The 20,998-nt window shown below is 49.7% G+C and overlaps 9 protein-coding genes across 9 annotated transcripts; 4 read left to right on the plus strand and 5 right to left on the minus strand.

Moving 5' to 3' along the window:
* Positions 1–534: 534 nt before the first annotated feature.
* A1O9_01939 (enoyl-CoA hydratase) lies at positions 535–1,537 on the plus strand (the record flags this gene model as incomplete). Its single annotated transcript, XM_013407515.1, has 2 exons — positions 535–860; positions 913–1,537. 2 exons carry the CDS (start codon positions 535–537, stop codon positions 1,535–1,537), a joined length of 951 nt encoding a protein of 316 aa, XP_013262969.1.
* Positions 1,538–1,584: 47 nt separating this feature from the next.
* A1O9_01940 (uncharacterized protein) lies at positions 1,585–3,057 on the minus strand (the record flags this gene model as incomplete). Its single annotated transcript, XM_013407516.1, has 1 exon — positions 1,585–3,057. One exon carries the CDS (start codon positions 3,055–3,057, stop codon positions 1,585–1,587), a length of 1,473 nt encoding a protein of 490 aa, XP_013262970.1.
* Positions 3,058–4,438: 1,381 nt separating this feature from the next.
* Positions 4,439–5,857, plus strand: A1O9_01941 (uncharacterized protein; the record flags this gene model as incomplete). The annotated part of the gene is made up of 1 exon (XM_013407517.1): positions 4,439–5,857. The coding sequence occupies one exon, from the start codon at positions 4,439–4,441 to the stop codon at positions 5,855–5,857; it is 1,419 nt and encodes a 472-aa protein (XP_013262971.1).
* An 816-nt stretch (positions 5,858–6,673) lies between these two features.
* On the minus strand, positions 6,674–7,643 carry A1O9_01942 (uncharacterized protein; the record flags this gene model as incomplete). Its single annotated transcript, XM_013407518.1, has 2 exons — positions 6,674–6,907; positions 6,984–7,643. 2 exons carry the CDS (start codon positions 7,641–7,643, stop codon positions 6,674–6,676), a joined length of 894 nt encoding a protein of 297 aa, XP_013262972.1.
* A 2,324-nt stretch (positions 7,644–9,967) lies between these two features.
* On the plus strand, positions 9,968–11,588 carry A1O9_01943 (uncharacterized protein; the record flags this gene model as incomplete). Its single annotated transcript, XM_013407519.1, has 2 exons — positions 9,968–10,371; positions 11,336–11,588. 2 exons carry the CDS (start codon positions 9,968–9,970, stop codon positions 11,586–11,588), a joined length of 657 nt encoding a protein of 218 aa, XP_013262973.1.
* A 370-nt stretch (positions 11,589–11,958) lies between these two features.
* On the minus strand, positions 11,959–14,020 carry A1O9_01944 (uncharacterized protein; the record flags this gene model as incomplete). Its single annotated transcript, XM_013407520.1, has 4 exons — positions 11,959–12,794; positions 12,848–13,311; positions 13,369–13,735; positions 13,786–14,020. 4 exons carry the CDS (start codon positions 14,018–14,020, stop codon positions 11,959–11,961), a joined length of 1,902 nt encoding a protein of 633 aa, XP_013262974.1.
* A 1,305-nt stretch (positions 14,021–15,325) lies between these two features.
* Positions 15,326–17,596, plus strand: A1O9_01945 (uncharacterized protein; the record flags this gene model as incomplete). Its single annotated transcript, XM_013407521.1, has 1 exon — positions 15,326–17,596. The coding sequence occupies one exon, from the start codon at positions 15,326–15,328 to the stop codon at positions 17,594–17,596; it is 2,271 nt and encodes a 756-aa protein (XP_013262975.1).
* A 40-nt stretch (positions 17,597–17,636) lies between these two features.
* On the minus strand, positions 17,637–18,236 carry A1O9_01946 (uncharacterized protein; the record flags this gene model as incomplete). Its single annotated transcript, XM_013407522.1, has 1 exon — positions 17,637–18,236. One exon carries the CDS (start codon positions 18,234–18,236, stop codon positions 17,637–17,639), a length of 600 nt encoding a protein of 199 aa, XP_013262976.1.
* An 853-nt stretch (positions 18,237–19,089) lies between these two features.
* On the minus strand, positions 19,090–20,748 carry A1O9_01947 (uncharacterized protein; the record flags this gene model as incomplete). The annotated part of the gene is made up of 2 exons (XM_013407523.1): positions 19,090–20,300; positions 20,400–20,748. The coding sequence occupies 2 exons, from the start codon at positions 20,746–20,748 to the stop codon at positions 19,090–19,092; spliced, it is 1,560 nt and encodes a 519-aa protein (XP_013262977.1).
* Positions 20,749–20,998: the final 250 nt, after the last annotated feature.

A 20,998-nucleotide genomic window follows, 5' to 3' on the forward strand; every position in this document is an offset into this window, starting at 1 on the left:
GTCATTGCATTTTGGAAGTGTTTGGTAGCTAATTAGGTGACTCAGATCACGCGTTTTGGCGTGACTCAATGAGAATGTTTTGGAATTGGCGAACCACATCTAATCAACTCCGGCGCCGGATTAATGATGAAGCGGGGATATCAATGGATGGCAAAACCCTTCACGAACGACATCCTTCCCCATGATCAGTAGTGATTCAGGTCTAGTAGTTCATGCTTTTGTTGCAATGAGTACCATTGCAGTGGTCTTAGGAATGACTCTCATTTCAAGGATATTTCAAGGGAGAAGTCACCCGAAAGCCTAGAGACGGGAGTGATTACATATTCCGACTGTTCACAAATCAAAACATCCGAGGTCCCAAGGCTGGGTATTATTGAGTTTACCATCTCCGCATCAGTGGGAACTCCAGAGCTTAGAGTAAATCTCATGAGTTGAGTACTATGCCGAGTACAAGTAGATGGCAGTGCGTTCCAACCGTCATCAATCTTCGACAATAGACGTATGCTCGCAAAGCTGACCTGAACAGAACACAAAATGCTCGCCGATCCTGTGAAAGTCCAGATTCCCACATCTTACGAGACGCTACCTGTCCAACATATCAAAGTATCTCATTACCCGGAAAATGCCCCTGAAGCCACCCCAGTCATTGTTGTCACATTGAATCGGCCAAAACAAGGCAATGCATTCACCGTCCAAATGATGCATGCCTTTGAGCTGGTCTATCCAATGCTGGATCTGGACGAAAGGGTAAAATGTGTGGTTCTTACCGGAGCCGGCAAGTTCTTTTGCGCTGGGGCAGATCTTGATATTGGATTTCCCAGTGATGGGAGCAGAGAAAGACTAGTGGACCATCGAGATAGGTGGGAGATTCTGCTACCGCCCTCGACCCAGAAATCTAACAAATTATAACAGTGGAGGACGTCTAAACCTCGCAATCTACCGGTGTCGGAAACCAACCATTGTGGCGCTCAATGGTTCAGCCGTTGGCCTAGGGCTGACGATGGGTCTTTCGGCGGCCATAAGAATAGCCCATGCATCCTCAAAGTACGGCTTTGTTTTCGCCCGTCGTGGGATCACAATGGAATCTAACTCCTCGTTCTTTCTACCACGATTGATTGGCCACTCTAATGCTTTGTACCTCCTGACGACCGGCGATGTTTATCGTGGGGATAGCAAGCATTTTGGAAGTCTATTTCAGGAAGTCATCGAGGACCCAGCGGGCGTTTTGAAGAGAGCATTGGAACTTGCAACAAACATTGCAGAAAAGACAAGCGTTTTGGCAGGCTTCATGAATCGAGAATTGATGTGGAGAGGCAAGCCATCAGCGGAGGAGACTCATCTTTTGGACAGTGCGGTCCTGTACCACATGTTCGCGAACAAGGACTGCAAAGAGGGCGTGCAGAGTTTCATGGAGAAACGAGATGCAAACTTCTCGGCCACCCTTGAAGAAGATGGGCCGCCGTTCTATCCTTGGTTTGCCGAGGTCGATACAGGATCGCGAACTCGACGAGACAATCTAGGCAAGTCGAAGCTGTAAGATAGTCACTAGGAGGGCTAGGAAAACTTAGGACAAGAGAATTTTCGTCAGAGTCGGGCTCTAGTATGTCGCTCATTCCACTTCTGAAGGGCGTCCTTTTCTCTCGTAAGGGCATGTTGTTGCATCTTGTCCATGGCGTCTGCAACATCATGATCACTCAGATTGCTGATTTGCTCGATCGGGGTTTTGATAGGCTCCAGGGGCTTAGAAAACGCCTTCACCCAGCTGGCTTGAGAGGTAATCGTTCCTCGGCCTTGAACGACTTCAGAGCAAAATGTGCCCCACCGCTGGTAACAGTCCGACCCAGAGACAGACCTAGGGAATATCATTGCGAAACAGTGAGGCATACCCTCGTACCCGACTAATTCGACGACTCCACCACCCTGATGCATCCTGCGGGCAAGAATCAGAATTTCATCTTCCAGCGCTTCATTTCCCAGACACATAAAAACGGGTGGCATTCCCTTCCAGAGCTCGGCAGCAGCAGCCAAGGGAGAAGTCAATGGATGTATCAACATAGAGGCGTTGCAGAACATATCGGCGCGCGGGGGTTCTGTCGGCCATACTACATCGGGGGTTGGCTCATGTCTCGACACACCGGTAGCAGTTGGAGGGTCGAGGTAATCGAGGTGTGCATTCTTGTTGATGGAAGGTAAGGATCGAGTAATATCTACCCAGGGAGAATTCAGGGCTACCCCAGCGGGTAGTTCGACGGGAACATCGACGCCATGGTATCTAATTGTATTCAAACCCATTCTCCGAAGAGTAAGGAGGAGCAGGAGCAAGGCTGCTGCTAGATTCGCCCCGGCAGAGTCGCCGGCAAACACAATGTGTCTTGCAGGAACTGGGCTATGTGGCACTCCAGGAGGAGGGGATAGCAAAGACAGGTACGACATCAAAGCATCAAGCAGCTGTGCTGGGAAAGGGTACTGAGGAGCCAGTCGATAGCGCACCGAGTAACATCTACCTCGAGTCAACCTAGCTTGTCGTAAGGTTGAGTCGCGAACGGTCGCTGGGTCCATCAAGAAATAGGCACCGCCATGGAAGTAGAGAATGGTCACATCTGAGGTTACTTCTTTCATCATCTTTCTGTACTGTTCAGCTTCTGGTAGGTCCGGTCGCGGTTCTGTCGAGGAGACCCCATCTCTGTAGCCGTTCCATTCGGCTTCAACAGCAGCGACGTCGGGCGTTGTATAAGTCTCGTTGCCGCTCCCGAGCTCTGCAATTGCTGCACAAACAGCTTCGCGCGGACCCTCCCTGTCCAGCGGAGGGGCTAGAGTGACCTTTGAGACCCATATGGGCCCTTTGATACCTGGATCTCTTGTCGAGACCCTCTGCAAGAACCTCACGGGCCTCCTCATATTCATGATGGATCGCAGCACGACCACAGCAACCTCGGTGGTCAGATGCTGCTTGGCAGAATTCTCAGATATTGACAACGCGTTGAATAAGGCGGTTTTCAATATCAATGGCAACCGAGGCAAAAGAAGCCTGATCATTGCTTTCGGTGAAGGATCCATTTTGAAGGGGACAAGGTACTGTGCGTCGATGTCACAGCATATACGGAGTTACACTGAGAACTGTCCACATGATTCAGGAGAGGCCTCGCCCAGACGAGGCCTCGGTCCACGTGTTTGTCGATAGGTATGTATGGACCGTGGGCGGCACGCGTCATAGACGCGACGCATGGAACAGCAACATCGGATTAATCTCATTCCGGGCGGGGCTCCCTCTCCCTGGCCCTTTGTCGATACGAAGTCCCGCCTCCTTCCTGTAAGCAATCGCGTACGGAGTATGTACCTTTGTATGATGCATACTCCACGTAGTCAGAATACAAACACGAACAATGATAATACCAGCAACACTCCAAACGGTCGTGAGTTTGAGCTTCGCTTGTCGTGAGTCAATGCTCCTGTCTTGTCCAAAGTAATCAAAAGTTTGGAGGTCATGCCTCGGCTTGCCCGAAGTTTTTTCTTCCTCTTCTACCCTTTCATTTCCGGTTCCCTGAAGCTTCCGTAGTCACCTGGACACACCAAGGAAAACCACCAAGAAGCCAGCAAGGAGCAGCACGAGAAGCTCAAGTCGATCCCACAATCCTCCATTTCCTCGTGACTCTCGCTTATTATTCATCTCAACAAGTCATCCATCATCGATGATCTTATCCTAGAAATACTCGTGGCCTGGGTGGACCTTCTCCTTTCACCCGCTTCTGCCTGGCTTATGCAAGCGGCGCAAGGGTCTTGCGCGCGTTAGGGCTGGAACCTTTCGCCCTAGTAGTGTTGTTAACCCCCATGAGGGCATGGCGAGCCTATTTTTAACCAAAATTCAATCTCTCCCTCGAACAGGGCATCGCTCTCAACTCTATCAACCACTGTTGTCATCCTAATTCCAACTATCCCAGGAGATTTTGCGTCGGGTACTTCACCCACGTCACCGACTATTGACCCCTATTGGCTTCCCCCAAAACGCAATGTAAAGGGCGTGGCTAATCCTTACAAGGCCATCGGGTCCTTCCTCGGATTGGCGAGCACTGCCAGTCCGGTGCGTCACATTCCCATCTTCTGCCTCTGTGAATCACCGTCACTCCAGGCTGAAACGTTTCGCTGTATGCCGATCCTGGATGAGGGGGGATCCATAACAACAAAATCGGTTGGTCACTCAAACGCAACACCTTAGAGCGCCAGGGCTGACATGAGCAAACCGTTTTCTTTGCTAAACATGGGATGTGCTCGTGTATGCCTTGCCCTTGGCCGACCATACCCGATACTTGATGGTGCCGTGGCTCCTCCATGTGCATGGGCCCGCTCCCCTATAGAGATAGCTTGAGATAATTCCAAACATCAACCATACCCGAAAATCAACCATCTCACCCTGTTATTCTCCCCACTGCTTACCCAAAATATGACTTTGGACGACAGTACATTTGATATTCTAGGCGTCGACTCCCCAGATCTCGCTTCGCTGGCCGTGTGGGATCTTTCATCCCTCTCTGATCATACATCAACCCCGGATAGTGGCCGACGCAGTACCACCACCAGCTATGACTCAAAAAGGGGAGGTCGTCACAAGACGCGCACTCTCGCACCAAATCTAACGCGACGCTCCCACAAAAAGTCCCGTGGTGGTTGTTACAGCTGCAAAAGCAGAAAGATCAAATGTGGAGAGCAGAAGCCTGCCTGTGGGAGCTGTCTCATGAAGGGTATTACTTGCGTCTATCCAGCTACCGAACAACCTCAGCGAAAATCTAATCTACCGTTGATAAAGCGAAATCCAAATGTTTCGCCATCATTTTGCGGCGCGAGTTTCTCCTTGCTCGACATGCGCTTTTTCCATCATTTTCTCACCATTGCCTATCCTCATCTACCCGTCGACAATGATCACGTCTGGGTCAATGAGATCCCTCAATTTGCTGAGCAGCACGAATACTTGATGCACGCAATTCTTTCTCTTGGAGCGTCCCATCTTTCGCGACTGACAGGAGTCGACTACCGTCGCGAGTCCTTAGTGCATCGAGGCCAGGCGATCAGTGGACTCAACACGGCCTTATCTCAGGTTTCTAGGGTATATGGGGAAAGCGACGCAATGCTAGCCTCTTGCTATGCACTCACATTCCAAGCCTCATATATGGGCGATGGGTTGACAGATTTTATCACGATGGTGAGAGGATGTGCTCTTACCACAGAGAAGATTCGGCAAGATCACTCACCTACCGCCTTCAACTTGCAACCAGAGTGGCATTTCAAATATATGGCACCGAGACTCATGAGCCTGCCGAGTGTAGACCCAATCCTCCTGGAAGAAGGTTACAATGCGCTAGAAAACATTCGTCCATACATCACCACAGACACAGAAATCGATTTCCATGCCGCACTGGTTGATGTTGTTGCCTCGCTCCAGGCGTCTCCTGCATCGGGGTACCTTCAATTTGTCGGCGTCTATGGTGTATGGTACGAACTATGCCACGACGCATTCAAGACATTCCTCGACCCTAATAACCTCATGGCGCAGCTCCTGCTTGCCTACTTCGTCGGCGTACAGCTATTGATGGTCCCACTCGCCGCAGCCGAGTATCCCAACCGCGCCGACGTCTCGCGCGTGCGCGTCCTGTTTGGGACCATCGAGTGGGCGGAGGGTATTTTCGAGCGCTTGGAAGCCAGCAATTCCGAGCTCAAGTGCCATCTCGAATGGCCGAAGAACATCGCACGAACCGTCGTGGCCGAGATCAATGGCGATGTGCTACACCTCCCTCCGGTCTTGCAATTGCACCTCGCCAGTCCGGAAATATCTCCTCAGACAACCATGTTAGGCGGTATCCCGTGATGCGATTCGATGAACACCCGATTCCAAAGGATTCACACTGACCCATTGGGGGCCGATAGTGTGTCGGGGGCTGTGCTGTCCCGGGCAAAATCTGCTCGCACAGCACCCCCTTGGAAGTCGATGGCGGCGGTTTTGAGGATGAAGAAAAAAGTTGGGAATGTTGTATCTCTTAATGATCTGTTCTTGCTTTTGCTTTTCCTCTTGATGAACTTTCTTGAAATGAAACCAATTGTATTTTACCAGTCTACTTACCCAGGGTAGTCCCACTCATGGGAGAGAGAGTATGTGTCTCACCTCTGCAGCTTGGATTGGAGTTCCCCTCGATATGGCAAACTCATTCAGTTGATAGAATATGAATAATGAAATTTGAAAACGACCCCCTGTTTCTATAGCCTTTCGCCTTCTCCCGTCTTTTTGTGTAAGAATGACCCTCGGGAAAATCTAAGCCAGAACGTCGGAAAACAAGAGTACGCGAGCGAGTCGGGATAAGAGCTTGAGTTCCACCCAAAAGAGCACGCGAGGTAGACAAATATTGAGATAGGTTGAGCACATGCTTGGTATCAACGCCTTAGAATAAAACGACCGATCTCAGTATTTCCCCCATCCTGTACACTTGGGCCAGTGCTCTGCTGCATATACTCCTCAAGTGTTTGTCGTCAAAATCAATTCTCCCGACTCCCCAAATTGACCCCAGTTGGCGTCTTCAAGAAAAGCAAAGGTAAATCCAGTGGTTTGGAAATGTACTGTATGTAGCCAAAACGCCATCTCATTGCTCCACATCTCCACGGCCTTTTCCATATCCGCCAGTCTGTAGAATTAGACGACGCCTCCATTCGCGGCAGTGCCTGCGTTTCCATTTTTCTGCACTTCTTTCAGAGAGAAGTCCGTTCGCGACTTTTGTTGCATCCATTTGACAGGAGAATACCATCCCAGAACGGCGATTGCGATGAACATCGGTGCGGCTTCGAGGACATAGAGGCACCATTCATTGCGGAAAGGATAGCCGTCGATTCCAAGCCCAAATTCGACGACTCGGTATATCGATCGTACCTGGTAGAATGAATTTTGTTAGTTACATGAGGGGCATTACAAGCGTATCGCACAATGCATCCAATAATTCACTTACCTGCACGAAAAATCCGGCAATCCAAACACCGAGTATCACCTTTTTCACACACGGATTGAAGCCAGAGTCGTAGGAGCGCTTGACTCTTACTACAACGCGCCCGAGAACGAGGAGAAACGTGCTAAACGTCGCCAGTTGCAGTGCCAGACCGACCAGGAGGACATTGGTGCCGACCTCCTTCAAGTTACCCTCCCAGTTTCCCGAGCTCGCGATCCCAGACCCGGAGCACTGAGTCAGGAAGCTGAAGATGTCGGAAGTGATGAAGATGCGACCGAGCCAGCGAGGAGGGATACGGAAGAGCACTTGCTGCGCTGGTCCCTCGGGTAGGCTGGAGCGAATGAGGCGAGTCAGGAGAAGATACAATGTAGCGCAAACGAATATGGGGCTGATGACGATGTAAGAGGCGGAGGTGGCATACAGAGGGATTGACTGCTTGTTTTTGATGCTGGCGATGCGCACGCTCCAGCCGGCTGTGGAGATCAAGGCTGCGACGAACAGTGGTATCGTGTATCTGTGCTTGATCGGTTGTCTGCGTGCGTATAGTATAGAGATGTGGAAGTGGTAGAGTGTTAGGAAAAAGTATAGCGCAGAGAAAACGATTGCAACTGCAGTGGACGGATTGTAGAAGTAGAGGTTGAGCTCTTCGGTGTCTGAGGCCATTTTAGGCTTGGGAAAGTGGCACTCGAGCTTTGATGGGATGCGAGATAGCGCAGTATAAAGGTCGAGTCGGTCGAAGAGAATGGGGATGAGCAGCGTTGGCGATATGATGCTTCGTATAAGGACGTTGACGGTCCAAATGATGATGCCTGGTTGGCCTAGTAAAGCAGCAATGTGTATGGTAGTATTGATCAATGGTATAAGCTAGACGAGTATCTAGCAGGGACGTGAAGAGTTTCAACAAGATAAAACAGCTGCCACACACAAAAAGCCCCGCGCAGACAAAGGCAGCGAATGTTCAAAGCGCTGAATGGTGCTAAGAATGTTCTTCACATTGAGAACAAACAATTCGGGAGGCTTTGAAGGTCTATATATATGTCTGAACAAAGCGGATCTCGCCATTTTGATGGAGTGACCCAAGAATAATAAAGATTTGCAGACGTTTGAACGATTGTACAATGCACAAGAGGATGCACTGGGCAGAAGGATGTTTCGTTCTCCAGTATCGAAGGTCTTTGGTCTCAATCCGGTAAGCGAACGTATTCGGGTTCGCCAGCAATCAGCCCGCGAATGTTAGACCCAGCTGGGTGCTTCCAGCGAAGTCACTGTCGCCAAGGACATAAGTCCAGCCTTTGAGTAGGGCAGACTTTGCTCCTGTTAATCGCGATTTTCACCCTTTCCAAGATTAATTTGAAGCTGTAACTGGTATTGTGGAGATTCGGGTTGTCCCATGCATACAGGCCAGGCAGCAAGAATACAAGAGGGCCACGGGAACGCCCCGCCAGCAGAGGCTTGAATGCGTGGATACCAAAATGGGAAAACGATTACCTCGTATTGCCTAATTGGGGGAATCCCGTATTGACATCCAATGATGCCTTTCGTCGACAGATCTGTGTGTGAATATCATGTTATATAGAAACATGTTGATAAAACAGCCCCAAGTCACTGCAGGTGGAACATTTCCCAGGATAGGAGAAGCAGTAAGAACCGTATTCGGAGGCATGGGGCTGGATCTGCATACATCTCAAGTTGCTAACTCGTCACTACTAGGCGCGAGAAAGTGGTGCTTCATATGCTATCAGCCTTGATATCGCTGATAGAGTAGATACACAGCCACATCAGTGTAAATCCTATCGGGTACGATCTCAGGCAACAACAATTCCAGTGTTGAAGGTTGGAGTCGCAGTGGTCAAAAGCACTATGTCGAAGCAATCAATGTGTGGCGCACTTTTCGTATTCGGGTTTGAAGCCTTGGCTGCCAAGACATGGGGATACATGCTGATATACTCTGCCGTAGTGAGATACGGTGGCGTAAGTAGACAAGACGCTTCTCCTTTTCAGTATTCGCATTTACATAACTTCCTGTCCGTCCCGACAATTTAGGTAGGATATTTCAAACGTGTCCTGTCTCGATTCAGCCTAACAAACACTGCCTGCATCTGTATCCAAGACATTTCCACCTCAACTATTCTAATTGTTCCCCACGAGGGCTTGTATCACCGTAGTTAGCTAATACTGGGTGATCACATCTTATGCTAAGCGAACCTCCAAATATGAGACTATGAGGTACTTGCCCTTTTGGACCATCGAACAAATTCAATAGATGTCCTTCAAGAGTCTTGTACATTATTCAGCAAAATCGTTATAAGGACCGATATGACTTCCCCTTATCTAGACAGGTCGCCTCACCACGGCCTTGTTCACTTCCCATTCCAATACCTTCAGTTTCTCGTCTTTCTGGAATCTAAAGGATCACACCCAACACGAGTCGATAGACTAAACATTTTCTAAGACGACTCTGACTCAAGCACAAGGCGAATCACCAGCCAGGGTTTGATATCGACCTGCCTGAAGCAGTACAAAGGTTTGTTGATTCTTGTAATTGTTGTGCAGCATCAGAGCTTTTGGCACTCTCGGGGCTCGCCTAGTCATCAGTGCTTAATTTATAGGCTGGTACTAACCCTAGAGTTTTCAGTACCTACCTATCATAGGTATATATGCCAGGCAAAGTTGTGTGATGTTCTACCAGTTACTTTCGGGTTGCGGCTACAGGCACAAAGTCGCCCGTAATATAAGTGGTGGATTCCGGGCAACAGGTTTCGATCAAACTTGTCTGGATTTTCTTGGTCGCCAACGTCTACATCTAGAAAGTCTACTGTCAAATCCAACACAGAAGTCGTTACGCTCCAAACAAAAGCCGTCCATCCACCCGGTCCGATGGAGAACGCCACAAAAACCATAACTGCAAACCCGTGGGCAAGAAGGATGAAGTCTCCCTTGCTTCCGGACCCTAACTAATCACAGATTTGCGAACATCGCTATTCCAGATGCACATCGACGGTCAGACTTCGTCGCCCGCTCTTGTCTTGCTGAACTTTATCAGCCGGAACAACAAGCATATTCCGTCCTCCATCATACTTTTGGAGCACGCCCATCACATAGCGCTTGGCCCACCTCTCGCTCTGACACAAAAACCAATCATCCTGGCCCGACGTACCAATGCCAACAAACAGGTCAACCCTCAGATGTTTCACCGAAGTCCAATCTTGCTCCTGCAGACTCATGAAGAAGTTGTCCAGACACAAGTTGTTGCAGAGGGCAAAGGTTCTTCTTTTCTCGCCCTGTCGGACAAGAGGAGCCACCTCGCTGAATATCTGACGGCTCACTCTAAGGATGCGATTGTCGCAGAATCGATATACGGAAATGTTCTGGCAGCAGTTACCAAGTCTGTGTATGGTACACTGCATTGCTTTGGAGGCGCATCCACATGGGTAGATGGTTTGCGGACCGACGATATATGACCATATCTGCAGCCGAACTTCTAATGGGAGATCTAGGAGTTCCAACATTTGTTGTGGTTTGTCTATGGTCATAATATGGATAGAGCAACCATGACCATGCATCTATAATTGTATGATAGCGGTTTCACAGAATTAGTTAGAAGGGAATCCAGATTGACGAGGCAGCAGATGGCGGTGGAGGGGCTGTAATTATATTGTCGAGCTGTGGTGGCTGGCTAATAAGGAATTCCGAAGCGCAGGCCCAGCAAGCCCACGACACGAAGGGCAAATATGACACAGTCAATAGTACCGAAGGACAAGGCTGATCGCCCGGGCCTGGCTAGGTTGTAACACGATAAGCGCATAACACTTACCATCTTTGCATTAGCTCAAGAAGTGATTCCATGGAAATGGAACACTATTGTCGGATAGAACGCGTGGTGGCTCCCACTGCCGCATGATTTTAAGTTATTGCTCAGAAACTGGCAAATGATTGTTGCGCGATTGTCTTTGATAAGGTCACACATCTGCGGCTATGGTAAGCACCCTGGTTGATCCGCTAGCTATCCCAGAAATTTGTCAAGACTTTGCGAGCTCCCCAAGGTAATCTGCAGTCATGGTCGACTCACTGATACCCCGTCAGCATCATGTGAGTTTCTGGCCTGATGAGTGGGAGATACCCCCAAGGTTGAGACGAGATCGAGGGAATGACAAAGACTAACGACTAAAGCTGCCCTCGTCATGAGAATTGAACGTTGACCGCTTTCTGGAAAAATCTTCGAGCAGCCTCATCCGGCCTCAATTCTCGATGCAGCGCTCCAGCATTTGACTGAGATCGGAATGTGCAAATCCCCTCGTTAGGATAGGGCAAAGTATGCAGATTCTGTTGGGCTGGAGCGGGAAATCGGATATCAGAGGCCGACAGGTTGTTGAGACGATGCATGAAGCGCTGAAATACGAGGAATCCCACCTCGGTCTTTCTGTGCTTTTTCGGAACGTGCCATGGGTGAGATCAGCAGTGGCTACTCATCGGTCTACTCCTTATGGCCGCCTGATTGGCATTGCCTCCCACAATCAACCGACGATGAGCTCAGCGTTCGTGAGTCAACTGCGAGAACTGCTCACAAGTTACAACCAACGAAATACTGAGCCTACTACATACTCGTGATGATTCATGGTCGCCCTTGTTGCTAAAATGGAGACGGTGTGAAGGCTGCTGGGCTACTTACGTTCCCCCGTGATTCGGGGGTAGCCGGAGCCGGGTCAAGGCCCTTGTTCTACACATCGCATGCAGACGTTGGTTTTGATCATCACTCCTTCCTTGCATGATGAGTATTCTGAGACTTAGAAGATGGCTTAAACCAGCGCGCGAGTATTTAATCATTATGGGTACTCCTCAAACCTATTTGAAAGAACACTCAGGCGGGAGAGTTAAGGGGCAATATGTCAAGCCGACCTCCCAGCAAGGACCCGGCATCGCTAAGGTTTACATACATCAATTCGAAGAGAGCGGTAGGTATCGTTGGTTTCCACTCTGCCTACAGCGAAGCCTTAAGATGCAAGACCCTTTCGATTCGACCGACCGCCTCTTTCAGCTGGGCACTCGTATCACACACAGCGAAGGTAAACCGGTCAAAACGAAGCACCACAAACTTCTTGTTCTTGACTTCCCTTCCTAGCCGCCATTCATCATAACCAATCGGTGGTGGCCGGTTCTTACACAATAGGGGATCAGCAGCAAATTCGTCAGCTGTTGCAAGTCGCGTCACAATCTGATCGTATTGCCGTCCATCTAGTGATAATCGTGAATCAGTTGACTGGATGATCACAGTTGCTTCATCCGCACGGACAAAGCCATTGGAGATAGCGTCAATATCTCCAAGGTCATCTTTGAGTTCCTCGAGTTCCTCGATGCTGTCTGGCAGGATGAGCAGCTGGAAGAGCCCCTTCTTCCAGGGGGAGAACAGCAGATCGTCCGTAAATGACAATTGTCTCGTTTTCAGATCGCACGCGTATACCTGAGGCAGGTTGATCCCTCCATGCATGTTCCGAATGAATGGAAAGCCATTCTCGTATCGATATCTGGTCATTCCTGCCGCTCGGGGACCCTTTTGGATTTCCCGCCTCCAACTAGGGACAAGTTGCACCGCCCACATGTACCATTCGCGTATGAAGACCTTGACAGGATCGGATTCTGTCACGTATTCACCGTTGACAATTGTGGCCGCGAGTGACTTTTCAAGCTGTTGTTTCCGTTCCATGTACCATGCAGTAAAAAGTTGGTCGTGATCGGCTTCTGGCTTGCGATGGAGAAGAGCAAGCCTCCATGATAATGCCAGAGCATCTCGGAAGCCGGAGGCAATTCCTTGTCCTCCTAGGGAGAAGTTAGCAGCCTTCGTGAATCTACAACACCATATTGAGACTCACCAAAGGGAGGGAAAACGTGTGCAGCATCTCCTGCCAAGACTACTCTACCGCGAGACCACCTGTTGCAAGATCTGGCAACAAACGAAAATGGTCTTGACCTTAGAGTATCGATACAGTCTTCAGGAAATCGAATTGGATGATCGAGACCGTATCGACTTCCAGGGTGGGTGATGTAAGGGAATATTATCTTGCTTGTCTCCTCCCACGTTGCCATCTGATTAGGATCTTCCCGCTTCTGAACCACAAATTCGAATCTCCAGAGTTGATCTTTCATAAGACCAAATCTGCCGCAGACCGAGGGTCTTTTGGGGTTGCACAAAAACCTAAATTGCTTCGGAAAGAACAGGTCGTATACTTGCTCCGGCGTATATCCCAACCGCCACAAGGGAAAATCGGGATGCGTCTTTTCAGTCGGTATGGTGATCTTCCAGTTGAGAGCTACCCAAGTCTCCTCGTATGTTGACCTAAATTCATTGTTAGCTGATAATAACTTATGGGAGGGGGTGAGATATGATACTAACCCTTCGCAACGCTCTAGGACAATCCCCCGGTCTTCAAGATACCTCTTTCGCACAAACCCGGTTTTGCCATCGGCGCCGACCAAAAAAGGAGCTTTCAATTTGCGTATGTGGCCATCCGCCCCTTGGTACTCAGCAACAACTGAGGCTTCTGTCTCATTGATACTGACCAGAGTCGATTCTGGCCTAAGTTGGGAAAGAGGTGTCCGGTCAAGTTTATCCCTAATTGCTTTCTCCATGGCAGGTTGTTTATGGCAAATAAATCCCACATGACCTGTTCCGCCCTCGGTGGTCGAATAATCCATCTGAACGAGCGGCTTCTTGTACAGATCACCTGTGTTGCCTGTAACAAAATTGAATATCTCCATACCTGGAGGACTGATCAGTACATCTCACCTGTGATGATCATCGACAACGTACAGGTTCCAATCTCGGTATATATCCGATCATATATGCCGATTGATTGCAGGATTCTTATGCCATCTTCGTCAAGTGCAATGCCTCTAGGATCTGTGGTGATGTCCTTCTCCTTCTCTAGCACAACATTCGGCACGTTCATCGACCCAAGTAACGCAGATAGCACCGTTCCTGTTGGGCCGCCGCCGCATATTATTACTCCAGTCTCTTCAATCTGGTTTTCGACTGCTTGTGCCATGATGAGTCTGAGATGGGTTCAACTCTTTTTCAGGTATGATGTTCGGTTACTTCGTCTCTGCCGGGAAAAAAATATTGTCAAAGACTCCTTGCACTTTAACGTCTGCCGGTGGGTTAATAAGTCTGGGCTTGAGCAGACCCCAAATTCTCTTTTCATGACACCTGGATGGTGGATATGAGTGGCAAACATACCACTCAGATGCGACCTCCTCCCGGTATTGGATCCCGCCATAATCTGGGGAATAATTATGACCGACGCCTCAGTTCCCAAAATCCGGGCACGCGCAAAAACAGGTGTGGGACAAAGGAGGGCTGGGGAAACCCGAAGACGCCATGGAGGTGAGGACTCGAGGCGTGAGGGGCCCCTCGGCCATGCTCGAGACCAAGGCTCAGTTTGAAACGGGACGTTTGGCCATCCTGTGGGACCTCAAGCTGGAGCATGGGCAGGTCAACATGTCAATGTGGGACCTCAAGATCTTTGGGCAGCTGTGCCAGCCACAATCAAGATTCATTGCATAGCTTTTGTCCCTGTCCTATGCAGTTGTCATCTAGGTTGCAAAGCGACTAAATAGCTAATTAGTATCCTCTGGTCCATATTTTGATCTGTCAACCGAACCTGAAGTCCCCAGGACCAAAATACGAGAGGAAGTGATCAACAAAATGGGCACCGCGAGTGCCTTGTCGCCGGCGCGCGAATGGACCTGGGCAGGGTCAAGAAAACACATCTACCAATCCACCAGAATCATCTTTCGATTGACCCTTTTTGCAACATGGAATGTGATCAATTCACTCGCAACTTAGTGGCCTCTAAGGAGAGAATCCTTCATCTGAGATCCCAGTAGTTGAATGGTTAGAGGTCAGGTCTGGATATGTAAGCCGGCTTTGCACGAGCCCGAGGCAAAGCTAAATAGTCGTTGATCCCTATCAACGCCGAGTAACCAATTACCAATTCCCCGGATCGCATTAGCTGGCGAGTTTTAGTAACCACAAGAGACCCTAGTTGAAAGAATACGTCTGAGGATAGGCGTCCTCCAGTGCCGAAGCTTGGGTTTATGCCGCACCACCCCAGATTTTGGGACTTCCTTTTCCCTTCCCCACACTTATGAATACTCTCGTGCTTAGCTCAATTCTTCACCTTACATGTCTCTGCCTCCAGAACGAAAAGAAAGAGGTTTTGATGATTTAAAACGTGCCTACTTACTCCCTACCATCATTCAGCAACTGTAATGCATGCTAATGAGACCGAGGCCGGGTCTAAAGCACCAGCACGAGGCCGCCGAGGGAGTAAAGTTCGCCAGTGCATGACATGCGGACGTACCTTTGCCAAAACCGACCATCTAGAGAGACACATCAGGTCCCATACAAAAGAAAAGCCATTCAAGTGCAGTATATGTGGGAAGCACTATGGGCGTCAGTAAGTGAGAACGCGGAGTTTCGCCATTCAAAGTCTAATGCTGTCTTGCGCAGCGATACACTGCTTCGTCACCAGAAGGACCATTTAGAAAATGCATCGATCGGCGCATCAGATGTGAAGGATTATTCCAACGGCTCGGAGGAGTCAGAGATCCAGCAGACGCCTGTCCCAACGCCTAACATGACACTGAGTGCCATCAATGTCCCAACACCTGGTCAAGACAACATTCAGTCTGTTCCTCATGCCAACGCGAGCCTAGATTTGGGTTCCCTTGCTTTCACGGCCGATACGTCGAACTTTCAGCATATGCAAAGTGATCCTGATGCTTCCAAATCTGTATTTCCAGCCGAATTCTCAGCCAGCGACATTAGTACGAATTTCGAGGTTCCCCTCGATGCGTTCAATTTCGACTTCGAGTCCAACTACCCTTCGTGGCTAGTCGATGGTGATTTCCATGCTGGCATGCTTGATACCCCGCTGGTCACCACTATGGCCGAACTGAAGCCGGGCTGGCATGAAAGTCCGTATGCCACCATGAGCGCTAGTGGAAACTACAATGTAAAGTCTGCACCAAGCATGAAACACCTGTGGTTCACGCCAGGGATTGAACAACAGGAAGACATACCTACCTCAGGGCCTGCTACGCCCCCAGCATCGCAAGTTGAGGTGGATGACTCGTATCGTCAGACCCTCCATCAAAGCCTGCTGATCCGCGCCCCACACGACCAAACGTTACCCTCAGCGGATTTTTTGAACCTGTGCGTCAGATCTTACTTTTCGAGGTTTCATCCAGTCTTTCCCGTCGTTCATGCGCCTACGTTTCGTCCGTCGAAGGCGAAGTCTATGGTTTTGTTATCAATATGCTCTGTCGGCAGCCTCTTCACTGGCTCGGTGCATGCAATACGGCAAGGAGTACAGATCTTCGAACGACTGCACAAGGCCGTACTTGCGAACTGGGACAGACTCATCAGTCGAGGCACGGATGAGAAAATCTCGCTTATTCAAACGGCCATCATAGGACAGACTTTTGGGTTGCTGTCTGGAGAGCCCAAACATCTAGCTATTGTCGATACTTTCAACGGCACTCTCATATCTTGGGCGCGGCGGCTGGGGTCCTTCAAGACGAAGAAATTGCGAGATCTGGACTTGAATCTTTCGCCGAATGACCTCGATTTGCAATGGCGTGCTTGGGCGAAGAACGAAGAACTAATCCGCATAGCTCTTGCCGTGCATATCCATGATGCTGAGCTAGCAAGCATCTTTCATCATGAACCATTCCTCAGACACAACTCGCGGCAATTGCCAATCGCAGCCTCTCAGCAGACTTTCATGACCAGCAAGGCGGAAGAATGGCGAATATCATATCTCAACGACCCGACTAATTTCAATAATAATGATCTCACTCCTGCCTCTATTGACGCGAATATGGATTTTGACATCTTGGCCATGCCCAACAACAGCTATTTCACAGCTTACACTGTTCTTCAGGGGATCTGCGTAAATATCATTGAGAACCGAGTCAGTGCACACTCATCCACGAAACTGGATGCAATATCGAATCTTCTCACCACATTTCACGCGAGATTCTTGCAAGGTGCAGCTCCCTGGGAATCCGATTCCATGGACATGACCATCCTTTGGCATTCGGCATATATGTCCATCTGTGCAGATTTCGACCTTCTGGAGAGAGCCATCGGCCGCGACGGAGGAACATTATCCAACGCAGATCAAGTCGCGGTGACAGCATGGGCGAACTCAAAGCAAGCGCAAAGGTGTGTCATTCATGGCACTATCATTCAGAAAAAACTCGAAAATCTGCCCCTCGGCTTTGAACCTGCCATCCATGTTCCGAGAGCCATGTTTCGGGCTGGTATCGCCTGGTTCTGCTACACGAGGTTCGGGATCCGAGCAGACGGAGAGAGGACTATTATTCCCGACAATCTCGATTACCCTGAATTCAAACTTGTCGGAGTCAACCCTGCCGCACTGTTGTTTCAAGCAAACGGATACAAGCATGGACGACCCAGTGCCATGGAAATCAACGCAGCCCTTTGTGGTCTCACTGATCTGCTGAGAAGGATCGGACATTGGGAAATAGCTCGAAGATTTGCCGCCATTCTTGGAGCATTGCTTCACAACGAAGCCGGACCACAGCCGCCATGATGGTAACCGGTCACTATTGGCCCAGTTGCTCCAAGTTCTACTAATAGTTGCTATAAAAATTGGGATGCCGTTTGACAGCATCCGGCAAAGTCAGACCATTCCTCACATCCTCCAGGACATTATCACTGGCATCCTTCAACTTTGGTAGGAGATCGAGCACGTTCTGCAAAAGATCCCGTGGGATTACAACGACAGCGCGATCTCCTTCGTCTGCGCACAAGATATCTCCAGGCCTGACAGAGAGGGGCCCAAACTGAAGAGGAACATCAACGGCCCAAGGCACGACATTCAGCGACGGTGCCGCCGCGGAGAAACCATTCGACCAAACCTGGAATTTCCCATCTTCACAGCACGAAGCGCAAGACTCTGCGTCACGAATCCGCCCATCCACCACGATTCCACGAACACCTCGCAGCTTCAATCGCGTCACCATGATGTCGCCAATCAGGGCCACCGAGAGCGGCCCCTCCGGCGCCTGGACCAGCACGACTGCACCAGGGTCTGGAAGATCAGTCCAGTTCGTGCCCTTTGGGATATTCGATTCGAACTTGGTCGTCATAGCACCATCTCGGTCTGCGTAAGGCGGAATGTGAGCTTTCCGCTCATAGCGGATGGTATGGAGGGGTGCGACAAGTCGCATGCCAGGACGGCTGTTCTGCCGAATTGACGCTAGATAGACCATCCCATAGGAAAACATTAGCCTTCAAGGTAATACCATGTCGCGAATCTACCGTGGGACACCAGGCAAGCTATGTATAGTACCTATGTCAGGATCGATGACACCAGAGTTCGGCGCCTTGAGTTTTAACAGCGCGTCTGAGACCTGAATCACAATATATTTAGTCCTGGTTAACAGATACGGACAAGGTGTGGATATCACGCACGTCGCATGCGGAGTAGTTTTGCTGAATTCGACCGCACATGGCCTGCAGATTAGCGTCTGCAGTCATCTTGCGTTTGCGGTGGCTAAAAACTGGCTCGAAATTCTTCCAGGTAGTATACTCTTTGAGCTCTTCCTGAAAGTTCAATCATTTGATGATGAGTGTATCTTCCTCTCAAGCAAAAGATCAACCAAAATTTGGCATCAAGTGTTCTCCGGCTGGTGCGCCTCTGGCCGGCTAGCCTCGGGCGTGAATGTTACCCCATCCCTGGGACCCATGACGCGCTAGGATTGATGTTCAGCGCCGGATTGCTATATCTGTCAAGGTGTTTGTTAGCATCAGAGGCAGGGCTTTATCATGATAAAAATGTAGCTATGTAGACGCTTATTTTCTAATCGAACGGGCTGCGATTTTCCTCCATCAAGGTTCAAACAGGGTCTCGCTGGACTACGCATGTGATTGTGCTTACTATTTGTTGCATATTACTCAGACTGCAGTAGGGATAAAGGTATTTTAAGGGTTCTGAGAACTGGATATTATAAGGCACAAACTCGCGCCGGGGCGAACTATTTCACCACTTCTGTGCTCAGGTCTTCTGGCCAATATGGCTGATCAACCCCCGTTCCCTCTGGTGCCTACGTTATACGATGGCTCTACCGTACCTGGTGGGAACTGTAGCACAGGCTTTGGAACGCGGAACTGCAACCCCAGTGCCTTGGACTGTCGGAGCTCGAAGAAGTCGAGGTTGAACATACCCTGTTTTCTGAACATTTCCATGTACCGAGGTGCGGTGTAATTCATGCTGTGGTAGTGCCGAAACACCTCACGCCCGTTGCGAGTCCAGAGATCTTCCCATACATCCCTTGGATACTCCCCGACCTTGTCGGTCAACCAACGGTTATAATAATTCATAGCTAGGTTGACCAAATAAGAACCCCCCTGTTCAGACCGTAGCACCAATGTCTGGAGAACGGCGCAGGTCCCAGCAATACCTACGCAATAGTCAGAGTTTGGGAGGACCGGAGTCACCGCTTCGTTGTTGCCCATAGCCCTGCCAAATCCCATCGAAACACCGGTGCATGCGTCACTTATTGGTTGCCAACCACTCCGATGTGCCCAGGGACCATTCCAACCGAAGCAGTTTTCACGCACATAGATGAAACCGCGACCACGCTCCTTGCCTAAGTTGAACACGCTCTCAAAATCTGCTTCATACTTATCCAGCACGCCAGGCCGGTAGCCATTAACCACCACGTCGGCGTCTGAAAGGAGGGTCTTGAGTTTTGTCCTGTCTTCCTCCTTTCTCAGGTCCAGATGACAGTTCCACTTCCCCCAATTCAGGTCAGGATGGAGACCGGAAAAGTCAGCAACATGTGGCCCGGTGACGCGCATGACACTGGCACCCAGCTCAGCAAGACCTCGAGCAATGGATGGCCCAGCCACAATTCTCGTCAAATCCACAACCTTGAGGCCAGCTAATGGGCGCCTCACAGGAGTTGCATCAACGTCTGGCCACCAACCAGGTTTTAATGCATGATCCGGATGGGGGTAAATAGTGTACAGCCCAGTTTCTGCATGTGACTTTCCTTGTGCAGTTTCCGCGTACTCTTCTGGTGAATGACATATAGTTCCGGCCTGTTTGAAATCTTCTGCAAGGATATAATCCCACTCAGCAGCATCTTTTTCGGCTATTTTGGAAACAAAAGGTGTCCATGAGTCCTCAACGGCTTTGAACTCAGGCATGTCCCATGGCAAGCTCAAGGCTTGCAGACATGGATCTGGATTCAAGCTGGCATGCAAATGGTAGAATCTTCCGTCTCGAGCTTTGTAAATATTTGTCACAGACTTGCGATAATGTGATGACACTTAGTGATGAAGGTCCCAGCTTGGGAAGTGCTTCGAGTGGGCGGCATTCAACTCACGAAGCTCAGTTGTACGGATAGGTCCATCTGCCGGGTCAGGATTGATCTCCAATAGGAAAAATGACATCACGAATAGTTGTGCATGGTCAGTGTCAATCGTTATCTCTACAGGAGGAAGGCCGTATTTTCGTCCCAACAGGATATTAAGGAGGACTGCTTCTAGCCCTTTGAGTGCCGAGACACTTTCTGCCAAACGCCAGTTGATCGCCATTGATGGCTGATCCCGACCAGTGAATCTGATCTTGTCCACAAGCTCGAGACATTCAATTGGTAGTTCTTGATGTGGATGGTGCAGAAGGCCTTGCGTGAGAACCTTTTTAGCTTCAAGGGGAACTGAGTATGGAGTCATGCTTGCAATCAGGAAAGAATGGAGTGGTCGCGAAGTGAGACTGAAAAGCTTCGATATGGTGAGAACGAGATGTAGTCAATCTTTCGGACCCTTGCCAGGCTGCTAGCACACTTTAATATGATTGACGACAGGGTAAAAGCCCTGTTCGACTGCCATTCCTCACACATTCAAATATTCGGTGCCGGATTTCCAGTTCTGGAAATTCCACCTGTTGATATCCTTTGCTACTAATCCGCCAGAGTCCACTTCG

The sequence above is a fragment of the Exophiala aquamarina genome, assembly GCF_000709125.1.
Source record: "Exophiala aquamarina CBS 119918 chromosome Unknown aczIA-supercont1.2, whole genome shotgun sequence".
In the NCBI taxonomy this organism is placed as follows: Eukaryota; Fungi; Ascomycota; class Eurotiomycetes; order Chaetothyriales; family Herpotrichiellaceae; genus Exophiala; species Exophiala aquamarina.